This window comes from Ambystoma mexicanum, chromosome 10 (assembly GCF_040938575.1).
Source record: "Ambystoma mexicanum isolate Mex_15411 chromosome 10, UKY_AmexF1_1, whole genome shotgun sequence".
Taxonomy (NCBI): domain Eukaryota; kingdom Metazoa; phylum Chordata; class Amphibia; order Caudata; family Ambystomatidae; genus Ambystoma; species Ambystoma mexicanum.
This window is the reverse complement of record NC_090932.1, coordinates 129,459,119-129,472,270: the sequence shown is the minus strand read 5'-3', so window position 1 is coordinate 129,472,270 and position 13,152 is coordinate 129,459,119. Positions and strand designations below refer to the sequence as shown.

General features: G+C 48.1%; 1 protein-coding gene across 6 annotated transcripts in view; it reads left to right on the top strand.

Moving 5' to 3' along the window:
• Window positions 1–13,152, top strand: part of R3HCC1 (R3H domain and coiled-coil containing 1) — a 561,246-nt gene that overhangs the window by 437,359 nt on the left and 110,735 nt on the right. The window contains exon 7 of one of the 6 annotated variants that reach the window (XM_069617621.1): window positions 7,238–7,484. The exons of 4 other annotated variants lie outside the window; for them this stretch is intronic. In XM_069617621.1, the coding sequence (XP_069473722.1) occupies window positions 7,238–7,248 (11 nt within the window). In that variant the 3' untranslated portion in view covers window positions 7,249–7,484. Of the gene's footprint in view, window positions 1–7,237; window positions 7,485–13,152 lie in introns of those variants that run through there. One more of the 6 variants, XM_069617620.1, reaches the window with a different exon arrangement.

Sequence of the window (13,152 nt, the reverse complement as noted above, 5' to 3'; positions counted from 1 at the left end):
TCATCTTGAGCACAGAAAGTACCTAAGGTTCGCCTTTGGCAGCTCTCACTATCAGTTTCGGGTTCTGCCATTTGGGCTGATCTCTGCCCGAGTGTTTACACCAAGCTGATGGCGGTTGTGGCAGCGAGTCTCAGGAGAGTGGGCATTCACGTCTACCCCTACCTGGATGACTGGTTGATCAGAGCGGGGTCCCCGGAGCAAGCTCAAGGTTATCTAGACTATTTGCCACTTCCTCCACAAGCTGGGCTTCTCCCTCAACTTCAAGAAGTCCCATTTGATACCAGCACAAAAACTCCAATTTATTGGAGCAGTCCTGGACACATCCCTGGGACAAGCCTTGCCACCAGAGGTGAGGGCTCCAGGTATTCTGAAGATGGTGACCACATTTCAGAATGCCCAGCATCTGCCGGCCTTTGATTTTTTTGAGGTTGCTCTGCCTCATGGCATCCTGCATTTTCCTAGTGCCAGTGGCTCGTCTGAGAATGATGTCTCTTCAGTGGACTCTCAGGACCCAATGGTCATAGGTCTCAAGAATGATGTAAAGTCTCCTACAAATCCCGAACAGTCTCCCGGGACCTTCAGTGGGGGGCCTGTCCGGAGAACCTCTTGAAAGGAGAACCATTTTGGCAACCATGGCCGGAGATAACAGTAGTGACGGATGCCTCCCTCACAGGGTGGAGAGCCCTTACCAACGATTTAAACATCAGCAGTCGTTGGTCTCCAGCGATCCGGTTAGCACTGAAAGCTTTCTTGCCATCAGTACAGGGAAAAAGTGTTCTGATAATGACAGATAACACAGTGGCCATGCACTACCTCAACAAAATGAGGCGTGCGTAGGGTCACTGCCACTGTGCAGAGAGGCAATGCAGCTCTTGTTCTGAACAATTTGAGAAGGAATTTCTATCAGCAGTTCACCTAGCCGGAGAGAAGAACACGACAGTGGATGCTCTGAGCAGGCAGAACAGTCTCCCACGAGTGGGAACTAGTTCAGGAAGTCCTTCTGGAGATCTTCGCCCTTTGGGGAACCCCGCAGGTAGATATGTTTGCGACCAGTCTCAACAGGAAATGCGAACTATTCTGCTCAAGGCAATTTCCTGCGAGAGGAGCTCTAGGAGACGCGTTCGTAGTGGATTGGGAGTTTCCACTTCTATATGCGTTTCCTCCAGTCCCTGTCACTCCTCATGTTATAAGGAGGTTGAAAAGATGCAGGAAAACCATGATCCTAATTGCCTTGGATTGGGCCAGGAGAACGTGGTACCCGGATCTTCTAGACATGGCCATCTGTCCTCCGATTCGCCTTCCACAAAGAGAGGATCTTCTCTCGCGAGAGAAGTTTCAGGTTCTCCATCCAGATATCAGAACCCACAGTCTTCACGCATGGCTACTGAAAGGCTGAGATACAAGGATTGCGACCTTCCCGGATGACATAATGGAGGTGTTGCTTTCGGCCAGAAGACAAGCAACTAAATTGCTTTACCGCTGCCGTTGGAGCAAATTCTGCAGCTGGTGTAGGGATAAAAATATTGACCCTTTTTCATGCAATACACTGACGGTCTCATCTTTCCTGCTATACTTAGCAAATTCAGGACTACAGGTTGGCACAATCAAGGATTACCTCGCTGCGCTATCAATATTCAAGTGCACAGCAGAACAACCCTCATACTTTAAGATACCCTTAGTCGTTCAATTCCTAAAAGGGTTGACTAATGTCTTCCCTCCGACTCCTTTCCAGGTTCCCATGTGGGACTTAAATTTAGTTATAAACTTTTTAATGGGCACTCCCTTTGAACCTCCCCCCCCCCTTTCATGCCCATTAAGATTTCTCACTCTCAAAACAGTGTTCCTAGTGGCTATAACTACCAGGAGAGTGAGCGAACTGCAAGCCTTATCTTGCAAAACCTCCACATACTATCTTCCACAAAGATAAGGTAGTTCTACAGGTGAAGCCTAATTTCCTCCCAAAGGTTGTGCCAGAATTCCATATCACGCATAAAATAACATTACCTTCATTTTATCCTCCTCCCCATCCAAGTAAAGAGGAGGAAAGATTGCATAGATTGGATCCTAAGCGTGCTTTGAGCTTTTACATAAGCAGACTCGCAATGCTAAGGCAAGCAGACCAATTGTTTGTGGGGTATGCAGGACACAAACTAGGCCTTCCTATCACCAAACAAACCATCTCAGGATGGATTATTTTGACTATCCTGGAATGCTACAAGTGAGCTGGAAAAGATCCCCCTCAACATCTGAGAGCTCATTCAACCAGAGGCATCGCCGCTTCGTCAGCTCTCCAGAGTGGAGTTCCAATTAAAGATATCTTGGCAGCTGCCACATGGTCGTCTGCGCATACTTTTACAAAATGTTATAGCCTAGACTCCTCCATGAGCCAAGAAACCATATTCGCGAAAGCTGTATTGCATTCAGTATACACTTGAACCGTGCATAATTTTACTCCCGCCACCTGCTCGTATATACATATATTACTGCTTTGGCAGTGTATCAAAGATAAGGAATACATGGGAGGACACAATCCAAGAACAAGTTAGTTACCAACTGTAGCGTTCTTTCGCCTGGATGTTCCTCCCACATATTCCTTATCGCCCCTCCCATCCTTCCCCGCAGTAAAACTTCCCTTGTAATTGCAGCCTGCGCTCCCTCAAGAGTATTAACTATCTCATCCTGCACAAAGCTCACACTGCAAAACGGAACTGAGCAACGGTCGCTGCATGCAACTATTTATGCCCCTGATGACTACAAGGTCGATACAGAGGCCTCCGAGGGACATTGATGCGCAGCGCCCTCTACTGAAAAAAGTATTCTGAGGCCAGCAAGCTGTAATGGATAAGCAAAGATAAGGAATGTGTGAGGAACATCCAGTCAAAAGAAAGTTACAGTTGGTAAGTAACTTGTTCATCGGCCTCGTCCGGCTCTGCAGGTTGCAAATACAACCCCTTCCGGAATTCCTGGACGCCCGTCAGGTAAAGGTGTCTGGAAGCTTCACGGACAAGATCTCACTCAAGTTCTGTCGGGCGATCATATGGTGGGCCGTTCACTCCAACATCGCCCAAGGCACAGGATTTCAAAGGCCGCCATACCAGGAGACGGTCACCACAGACGCCTCCCTAGAAGGATGTGGAGCATACACAGTGACTGACAAAGGAGAATGATCTTCATATCAACATCTTCGAGCTACAGGCAGTGTTCTGGGTCCTCAATTCGTTCCTCCCGTCTCCGAAAGGCAAGGTGGTGAGGATCTTCACGGACAACACCACCACCATGTTTTACATCAGGGTAGCACGAGGGGCACTCGATCCCCTCCAAGGATGGGCAGGACTTGTGGCGCTGGGCCGTCTGACAGGGGATGTTCCTCGTCCCTCTCCACCTGGTGGAAGTCGAGAGCACCATTGCAGACTCCCTCGCAGGGAACTGCGCTCCTGCCAGGAGTGGGAGCTTCGTCAGGATCAGGTGGACCTCCTATTCGTCAAGTGGGGCAGACCCCAGATCAATGTGTTTGCGACGGCGCCGAAACTCCAAGTGCCGGAGGTTCACCAGTAGATTCCACCAACCGAGGCACTTGGGGGACCCGTTCTCCTTCCCGTGGGAAGGGCCGTTTCTGTCATGATCACCAGGGGGGGCCCCTAATCACCCTGGCAATCACTCACATCATCATGGCCACATTACACCAGGAAAAGGGAAGGCTGGAACTCACTATTGCATGCCTGGCGCGCACCTTGGCCATAGGTTTGACCTTAAACTGTATGGGTTGTCCCTCCAAGATGGCCGCCCTGGATGTCCATCTGGATATGCCACCAACATGGGCGACGGCAGGGTCACAAACCTTGCAGGTCTCCAGCCTAGCGCGCATGGGTGGGTGACTAAGAACCACACCCATGTTTTCCCACTTCGCTTTACTTTTCTCTGCAACCAGCAGCATGACACTCACCGCCGGCTCCGGGATTTGACTCTTCAGCATTCCGGTCCTAGGAGAAAAGAAAGACTGCAGGTTAACACGAATCCCAGCAAGAATACAAATACAACAAGGTAGTCTACTAACCTTGTTGCGCACCCGTTCTCCATCTCCAGCATTTTCTGCGGTCCCGGTGCTGCATCTGTCCCTCAGCTGCTCCTGAGTCTCCCAGCTTCGGATACCACTGCTCTGGCCCGGCATCTAAGGACAAAGAATAGGGGTTGCATGCACGCAAGAAGCAGCAATGCATCACTAGAAAGTAATAGCTCACAGCAAGAGCAAATCGTAGAGACCATAGAGACACAGACAAGACTGGAGCATTAGCCGATCCCTTCCGACCAGCCACAGCCGGTCTTGGCAGAGTCAGTGAAGCAACTGCTGCAGATGAAAACAAGGAACCATCCGTCCCTGTGACATTCAACATGTGAGTCAAGCCTTCCGCAGGAGGGATTGATAGGGTGAAGTATACAGACATTGACACACATGTTGTTTTTAGGAAGAAGTCTTACTTCTGCACAACAACAGTTATTCTTGGCAGCCTACATCTACTCAGCACTCCCGCTCCTTCCAGCCCACACTCTGATGGTGTTCCTTTTGGCCCTACACGAGCCTGAGGCGATAGGTGAGGAATTATCATCAGGGAGTCCAGGCGCCCCCACAGAGCTCAAGGTAAGTGTTAGAGTGCGTTTCCTCTTCTGCTACGAGTCATCAACATACTCTGTGTCATTGCAAGATGATACTCATCGCCCCGGCCTGGCTAAGGCAGATTTGGTACCCGGACCTTCTCAGCCTGTCGGCGTCCCCTCTGGTCAAGCTACCTGTTGTTCCAGATCTTCTCACCAGAGAAGGAGGTGCGATCCTTCATCACGACCCAGGATCGCTAAACCTGAGGCTTGGCTACTGCAGCCCTAGAGTTTGGAGGGTATACCTTGCCTGTGGACTGCAGGGAGGTCCTCGGCAAGGCCAGGGCATCGTCGACCTTGAAGATCTTCACTTTGAGCCCACCAATTTGTCAACAAGTTTCTCAAAGGACTTTCTAAATCTTGCACTCCGGTGAAGACTCCGACCCTGGCGTGGGAACTCGGTGGTTCTGGCAAGGCTCATGTGTGAGGCCCCCTTCGAGCCTTTCCATCAGGCCCCACTTAAGTTTCTTTCGTAGAAGACTGATTTCCTTGTAGCCATCAACTCTGCCAGAAGGGTAGGTGAAATCCAGACCCTATCCTGCAAGCAACCATACCGGACTTCCCACGAATCTAGGGTGGTGCTGCGTACACACCCCTCTTTCATGCCGAAGGTTCTGTCGGAATTCCACATCAACAAGCCATTGGTGTTGCCTGTTTTTACACCTTCACAAAGTTCTACTGTTTCGACAGGGATTCCTGGGTGGAGTCCAGAGTCGGCCAGGCAGTGCTACACAACTGGTTTGCTTGAGGTGAGCCTATTCCAGAGGTAAGTTAATTGCTTCTGTTGAGCCTTGCCACCTCCCGTGGTTGTGTAATGTTGTACTGTTATGTATTCGTTATTCATGCCAGACCCCATGCTGGAGAAGGTTTAAGTTACTTACCTGTAACTATTGTTCTCCAGCATGGGCCTGGCATAGATTAAATAGTTACAATAGTTCCAGGTAAGTAACCTAAACCATAACCCCTATTGCCTGGGCCATTTGTATTCCTATTGTAGCATGTGTACGTCCGCATTAAAGTTGGAGGCAAGTGTAATCGAACGATTCAGTGTGCGAGAGGCATTTACCATTAGAAGAAAAATGCTGATTATTTGACTTAGTAATTTTGCCCTTTGGGTTGCAAATTAAGACTGCAGATTTAGAAACCTTTATCTGTAAATCTAGACCTTTCACAGTGTAGGCATCCAATAACTTCTGTAATGTGTGGGGGTCCTCGTCAGTAACACGGTGTCATGTGCATACTCTAACATCAGGAAATATCTTGTTCCAAAGTGCAGGACATCAGTGTTACTCCTTGATATATTGTTTGTAAAGTCGTTAGTATAATCATGAAAATAGTAGATGGGCAAGGTCACAATGCTGCCATACTCCTGTCTTCCACAGGATCGAGGGAGTACAATGACCATTATTACCTGACCGGATACACGCTGTGTTACCAGTGTGTAAACTCGAGAGACTAGTAACAAGATTTTATAGGCAATTCATGGATCTACCAACATTTTACCTTATCAACTGTGGTGCTCGGCTCAATGAATGCCATGTATATTGGCTCTCTATTCATGAAGAGGAAATTTGCTATAATCTGGTAGAGGTGCAGCGTTGTTCATGGGTTCCCATTCGAAACCCCAGCTGACTATCAACTAGTATGTGTTGCTTTGCGACCAAATTCTGGAGCTGGGACAGAACGACTCTGCCAAATATCTTTAGCTGGGCATCCAGCAATGAAATTGGCCTATATGCTGTTGGTAGGTCCATACGACCCTTTGCATAAAAGGATATGATGACCGCTTGGTTTGGGAAGGCAGTGACCCTGTCCCACCCCGTAAGCTCTTAAGGCAAGCTGCATTCAAATCACTATGATGGGCCAGGGGGAGGGTTGACCGTGGTAGGACCCCCACCCCAATATAATCAACCCACATAGTTAGTGCAAGGTGTGAGCAAGAATTACATTTTGCATAGATGTTCGTACTCATAGTTAGGAGACTAGGCCTGCGCGGTGAATGCAGCATCTCATGCACTAGGCCCTAATTGCCAGACGAGGCAAACCTCCAGCTATGCCCGAGCTCCCATGAGGACAATCCACACCTCCAACCACCATAAAGTTCATTCATTGTTGGAACAGTGTTATACATTTTTTATTTTTTTTACCCGAAAGGAATGTGACATACAAGGCTGCGATCATATTCCGGCACCATCTCACACTTGCCAAAGCATGACCCGGCCCATGCCACCACAAGTTCTAGCCCATATAACAGACTAAACCACAAGATCCCTGAATTCCATGGTACCAGGTGCCCTTTGACCACCAACCCTAAAGTAACAAGTTCTGAATGTTTAAAGAAAACGAACTTTGCACGTCTTTGAACTACAAGCATATGATTTGTATTGCGAGCTGATGGAAGGGATACATTATAGTTCAAAACGAGGGTGGAGACCTTGGAGCCAGATAGCGCGAAAAGGAGTGAGTGAAAATTGTGTGTGGAGGTCAGAGTGCCCCAGAACCTCCTTTGTACTGTCTTAAAGCCTGCCAGGTGCATAGTATAATGATGAAGTAGCATTGTGTTAATTTGTTCTTTGACCTTCGTCAGTGAGAAGATGATCGCAGCAACTACGTGACGGACGACGGACAGACTGGGCTGGTACCGATGACCTGGCATCTCCTATGGAGCAGGCTCGTCCTGTATAAGCACACACCAACCAGCCGCACAGGTTTTTATTGTATACAATGACGCCACCAATGACACTGTCTCTCCTTATAAGATTCTGTTTGTACCCTTTTTTGGCAGAGTTCTTTGCTGTTGCTCTCATTTTGTGTGAGATTAAAACTGGTTATCCTTACAAGATTGACTTGGGTCTTTCTTCCCTAACTGGTTGTATTTTTTTTTTTTGGTGTGAGCGTTCAGGGGCGTGCCTTCAATTGGTGACCCCAATGTGATCCCAGCGCCCCCGTATTTGCGGAGGCTTCCAGGCAGCTTCTCCAGAAGGAGCTGTGCCCACCTACAGCGACTGGTCCCAAAACATGTGTTCTCTGCTCTTTGAGGCAGGGTGCGGCTCTGAGGTGAATGCAGGCCGGTGTTGGAACCCTGTGATTGAGGAGTTTGGGTGAACAAGCACATGTGAGTAGACTCTTGTAAGCGATAACAAGTAGGGGACAGATGCATGGGAAAGTGAGAGGTGTAAACATGTGGAGAGGGAGGTCGATGTGACATGGGTGTAGTTTGTGTTATTTTTTGTTGCTGGTTGGATGGTAGAGATTATTTTGGTCAGGCATTAGAAAGGTAAGGCAAAGGTGAGTCAGGGAGCCCCTCTTCAGAGGAGATGGGAAGGTGGTACCACGATAAAATATATTATTTAAAGGAGGGATACGGAAATAAAAGTAGTGGTCCTATGTAAATAGTGAGCATGGAACAAGTAGTGGATTGTTATTTGAGCTTATTTTAGTTTATTGTATTTGCGTTTTATTGGATGAAGGGCAGGCTCTAGGAGGGGCATTAATTGTGTTGTGGTGTGGCATTGGATGGTTGTGTGAAATAGTATGTGGGGCAGGGGGCAGAAAAGGGTGGGGGTTGATATTCCTTTTTTTGCTTGTTTTGTCACATCACCAGCATGGGGGAGAAACGCCAATAGAGTATATGTACAAGGCCCTGCCACTGTATTGTGACAGGGTGGAAAATACCATAAGCGGTGGATCGCAGAGACTGGAGGAGGGGGGATACCCTGCCTGTGGCCCGAGCAGGGCTCACACAATAGGAGCATCATATGTGCACATTTCTAGTAGCGAAGTATAATGGGAAATGGCTACAGAAGAGAAGACATTTCGACCTCTGGCTAATGTTTGAGGAGACAGAGGTTTTAACTTGAAAGGGGTTATTCCTGCATCTATGTCCCGTTGCTTCCCTGCAAGACGCGGTGGCAATAACAAAATAAGGGCGACCAGACACCCATTGAAGAAGAGAATCCAACTATGTGGATTATCTATAGGAACCCAGATACGCAACAGATACTTACCTCAGTGAGACCATAGAAGATACTCTACACCAGGATCCAACTACCAAATCTTATCCATGTGAGATACAGGTTACCACAGGGCCAGGAAAGTTATCCAACATGCCCATCTGGAAACCCAAAGATTTCCTCAAGACACCCATGAAAGGGAGAATGGAAAAGAAATTGTATATCTTGCGCAGAATGCAGTAAGATATTATCTGTCCTGAAGAAAGCGGCCATTGATCGGAACCGCTGAAACCGGTTGACTTCCATTAAGTAGTTCTGGGCTGATGACCCTAACTCCAAGACCCACTATACTTTTTGATAAAAGGGCTGGATTAAAAAAGGCATCAATGTGGCCTACTCTAACATAAGAAGAGGGGCACCTACATTTATTTTTAGCTGTCGACCAACCAATTAGTCAAACACTTTTTTACTGATAAGACGCACACATTGGAGGCGGAAAGATTAAAGAAATGAACCGACCACCAATTGATGTGCACTTAAACTTTTTTAGTACAGGAAAGTAGTGAGAGAGGGAAAAAGGGAAAGGATTTCTACACACCTTTTGTAGTCATCACACCAGCGATTCCTAGGGCTGTTGTGACAACTGCATATGTAGAAAATCAACACAGGGCAAACAAGTTATTGCAAAGGGACATAGATGCAGGAATAACCCCTTTCAAGTTAAAACTTCTGTTGATTGTGTGTTATAGGTATCAGGGTATAGACAGGAGGTGACAGCCCCTTGACTCTAATTGTATCTAATGAGGAGACAGAGGACCAAGGGAACGGAGCATGAGCACAGATACAGAAAAGATGGAAAGTGCAGGAGGGGAAAATGAGAGGTTGGGGCGTCAACGGAGCGCAGGGAATTATATCCCTTGACAGCCTGTGCCGCAGAAGGGTACACAAATCCAACCTATGTGCCCACCGTGCTAGGGACCCCTTTAGCATCAGTAACACCACAGGCTTCTGTCCCCCTCCCCCATGTGCACACCCGCCTGAAGGATCGGCACACGCGGGTGTCAGGCAAAGAGAGTTTGAAGAAATGTTGCGAGCAGAGCTGAACAGGGTGCAGATATCCAAGAGAAGTGAGGGATGTAATGGTGTCGGAAAAAGGATCAGAAGAATGGAAATCGGGAACTTCTTGCTCAGGGTGCATAATGACGGAATAAGAAACTTATGTGTTGCGGAGGGGGAAAGAAGGGGGGAGTGGATACTCTTGGGACAGGAAAATACAGTGTTGGGAAACGATGAGAGGGAGGACGAGAATGGCACCTTTAATGAGGGACAGGGTGAAGGAAGGGGTGCGAGGTGGCTGAGTACCCCCCTCCCCAAGTACAGGGCTTGTTGGGGGGGAGGACAGGGTGAGGAATAGGCTCGGTCGGATTGCATTAGCAAGGAAAAGGGGAAGAATGACGGAGTGTGTGGGAAGTGGGGCGAGGATGCAGATGCCCCTCTTACATAAGGGCGCAAGGAGGGCACAGTATGTGCCCTGGCCTCAGATGGATAAAAACAACTTGATTAAGGGTCTCCCACAGCTCACTGCAGGGGTAAGTGGATATGAGTTTGAAAAGCAAACAGCAGGGTGCCCCTGGCAGTGGGTGATATCAAGAGCTTGATGGTTGCTATAATTGGGGACCAGGCTGGGGATGTGTGGGTGAAAGCTGGGTATCCGGGAATAATCATGGGGAACGATGCACACAATGGAGCGTCGTTCAACGGCATTAGAGCACATGTTTGGGATGGGATGTGTTACAAAGGGCTTTCCCAGATACCCCCGATTTACAGTCCCTGATGCAGTGCACAATGACCGATGATGAGGACCCAGCTAAATTCATTCTTAAATTATAAGAGCTGTGGAGAGCTGAAACGGGAGGACCGTGGGATCGTTCAATACAGTTTTTATATTTTATTGTACAGGGGGGGCTTGCCAAAGGAGAAGTGCAGAAGGCGTTAGATAAAATTATGGGTATCGAGGCAAAGCGGTGGCCGGTGATGCAGAGTATGATGGTGCACCATTGCAAAAGAATCGGGAGCGGGACAGCCCAAAGGCGTCAAACAGAGGAAGCGAAACTGGTAGAAATGAAATTGGCAAAGTTATTGTCCAGGTGCCTGTTTCGACACCAGTACAGGTGGAGAGGACAGAGAGCACCCAACAGATCGTCAGCGGCACTATTGCTGCGCTCTGGGCTGAAGGAGGACAAGGACAGTAGGGTTGGGGACAACAGTATCCCGGCCCACAGTGGCAGCAAGGAGGACTGCAGTGAGGCAGAGCGAGCTTCCAAGGGGCGGGGGGGGGGAATTCAGGCTCAGAGGGAGTGGGATTGGACCATCGCAATGTTGCAATTGTGTGAGGTGGGGGCATTTTGCAAGGGAGTGCAGGAGCAGGCCTGCTATGGGGTATAATTACGGGCCACAGCAGCAGGGTCCCAACGGCCCCTAAGGACTAGGGTATCTGCAACAGGGTCCAGGGGTTCCCTGTGTTAAAATCGCATCAAAAATTGCCATGAACACAAAATATCGTGGCAACAAGGTGGTGGTTTTGCCGCCGCAATCCATGTAACGGATGCGGGGGACACCCCCGGACCCATTATACCATTTAAGGGGAGCGGGGGACACCCCTGCTTCCCTTAAATGGTGTAATGGGGTACACCTTTAAAGGTTCAAACCACAGCATTTTTGCCGTGATTTTATCACTGCATACCGGTCCAGGGCATTGGAATCAAGGGTATCTACAGGGGCAACAGCCTAACGCATCTGACATACAAGGGTGGCACCCGCCACAGCAGGGCTGTGTTGCCTCGGTCAGTGGGGTACCGAGAGGGACCACCACCCCCTTTTAAGGAGCAAAAATGATGGGGCTACCCCCTTCTCGTTCCCCAGAAATAACCCATATGTTGATTAGGACAGCCCACAGAGAGCACTCGCGTGTTTGGTCTCGTCAACGGCCGTCCACCCTAAAGAGGGAACTGTTGGTGGGCCCAGAGATGGGAAAACAAGCATGTAGCCCTCCCTGGGGGAAGATTGCTAATGCAATCTGCCCCTAGGAAAGGGGCAAAACAAAAGCAAAAATAAAAACAATTATAAGTTGTTTTGTTTGGGTGTGGGGTCGAGGGCCACTAAACCACCATGGATGTTATTAGTTGAAAAAGGGGGGTGCCCATGCGGGGTCTTCCTTTTGGAAATGCATGGGGTGCCCTGTTTTCCTTGGTGGCTTTGACACCGTAGGCACAAATCTCTAGGTTGTCCACATGAGCAAAATTCCCGAAAATCTGCTCTGCCGAAAGACTTGGGGTTACCAATGTTTTAGCCTTTTCCCTTTGCACCCAGATAGGTGCACCCACACATGTGAGGAACCGTTTTCATCGGGACACCTGTGGAAATGTGGGATGGTACAAAATTTGTTGTGTTTGTGTGGTTTTCATAACGTTTGGACCCATTTGCTTCTGCCCTTTGTCGCACAACCCTTTCATTTCCCAAATGTGACCTACATTTAGTCACTGCTTTAGGTACTATACACGTTTGTAAACTGCACAAGTCACCTACCCTTCAAAAGGTCTGCCTGTGCTCTTTCAAAAAATGTATGCTTGCCCTTCCTCACCACATTTGTTTTCCTTATTTACACATGCTAAGTACATCTGTTTAGGCCGTAAGCATAAACCTCCTGTGTACTGTGGCTCAGTTTTTGGCTTGTGGTACTGCTTTTTTGGTGAAACTGTACAAAGAATGTGTGATTTCCTAAATGGAAGAGTCTGGGGAATGTAGCGGAGCATTGTTTTTCTCAAAATTCACAGAAGCCATTGCCTTACCGGGCCAACCATGTGTCCACCACATGCCTTTTTTCTGTCATTTTCTCTATTTTTATTTATTTTTATTTTTTTCAAACTATGGAATTGTTCCCTACATAGTTGTCTGACCTGCCCAAAGCCCCCACCTTCCTAAACTTGGAATTTTGTCTACTTTTCAGAAATGTATGTCTTTCTGTACTCCTTTTCTTCCATTCCGTCCATGCGTGTCCTATTGGGGAAAAAAAGGCCAAAATCGCCTACCTCTTACAAAACGGTAGATAGTTCATCTTGCGCTATACAGAATTAAAGGAGTGTTCCATCCACATTGTGTGCAACTGCAAATTGTTGGTCTAGATCTTATGAAGTGCAACGACAATCTAAAAAACATCAAGTGTGTGGAGCTACCCTATTTGATGGTGAAAGGGGGTAGATATGTCAATAACAAATGTCAGGACACCACTCTACCTTGCGTGGCAGAAGAACTGATAACATGACAAGGAAGTGATAGTGCGGGTGGACAATTTCTGTGCACAGATATGGACGGAGCATATCACAAAGCTGATGTGGATTGCACCAATGGAAAAGCTGGTGCGGGTGCACAGGTAAGAAGCATATGAACTTTGTTTCTGCAGCAAGGGTACAGTCTTTGTCGGCTCGAACAAATGTTGCAATAAGACTCTCCTGATTCCAGACATGAAGAAGGGAACGGCAGTTGTCGGGGA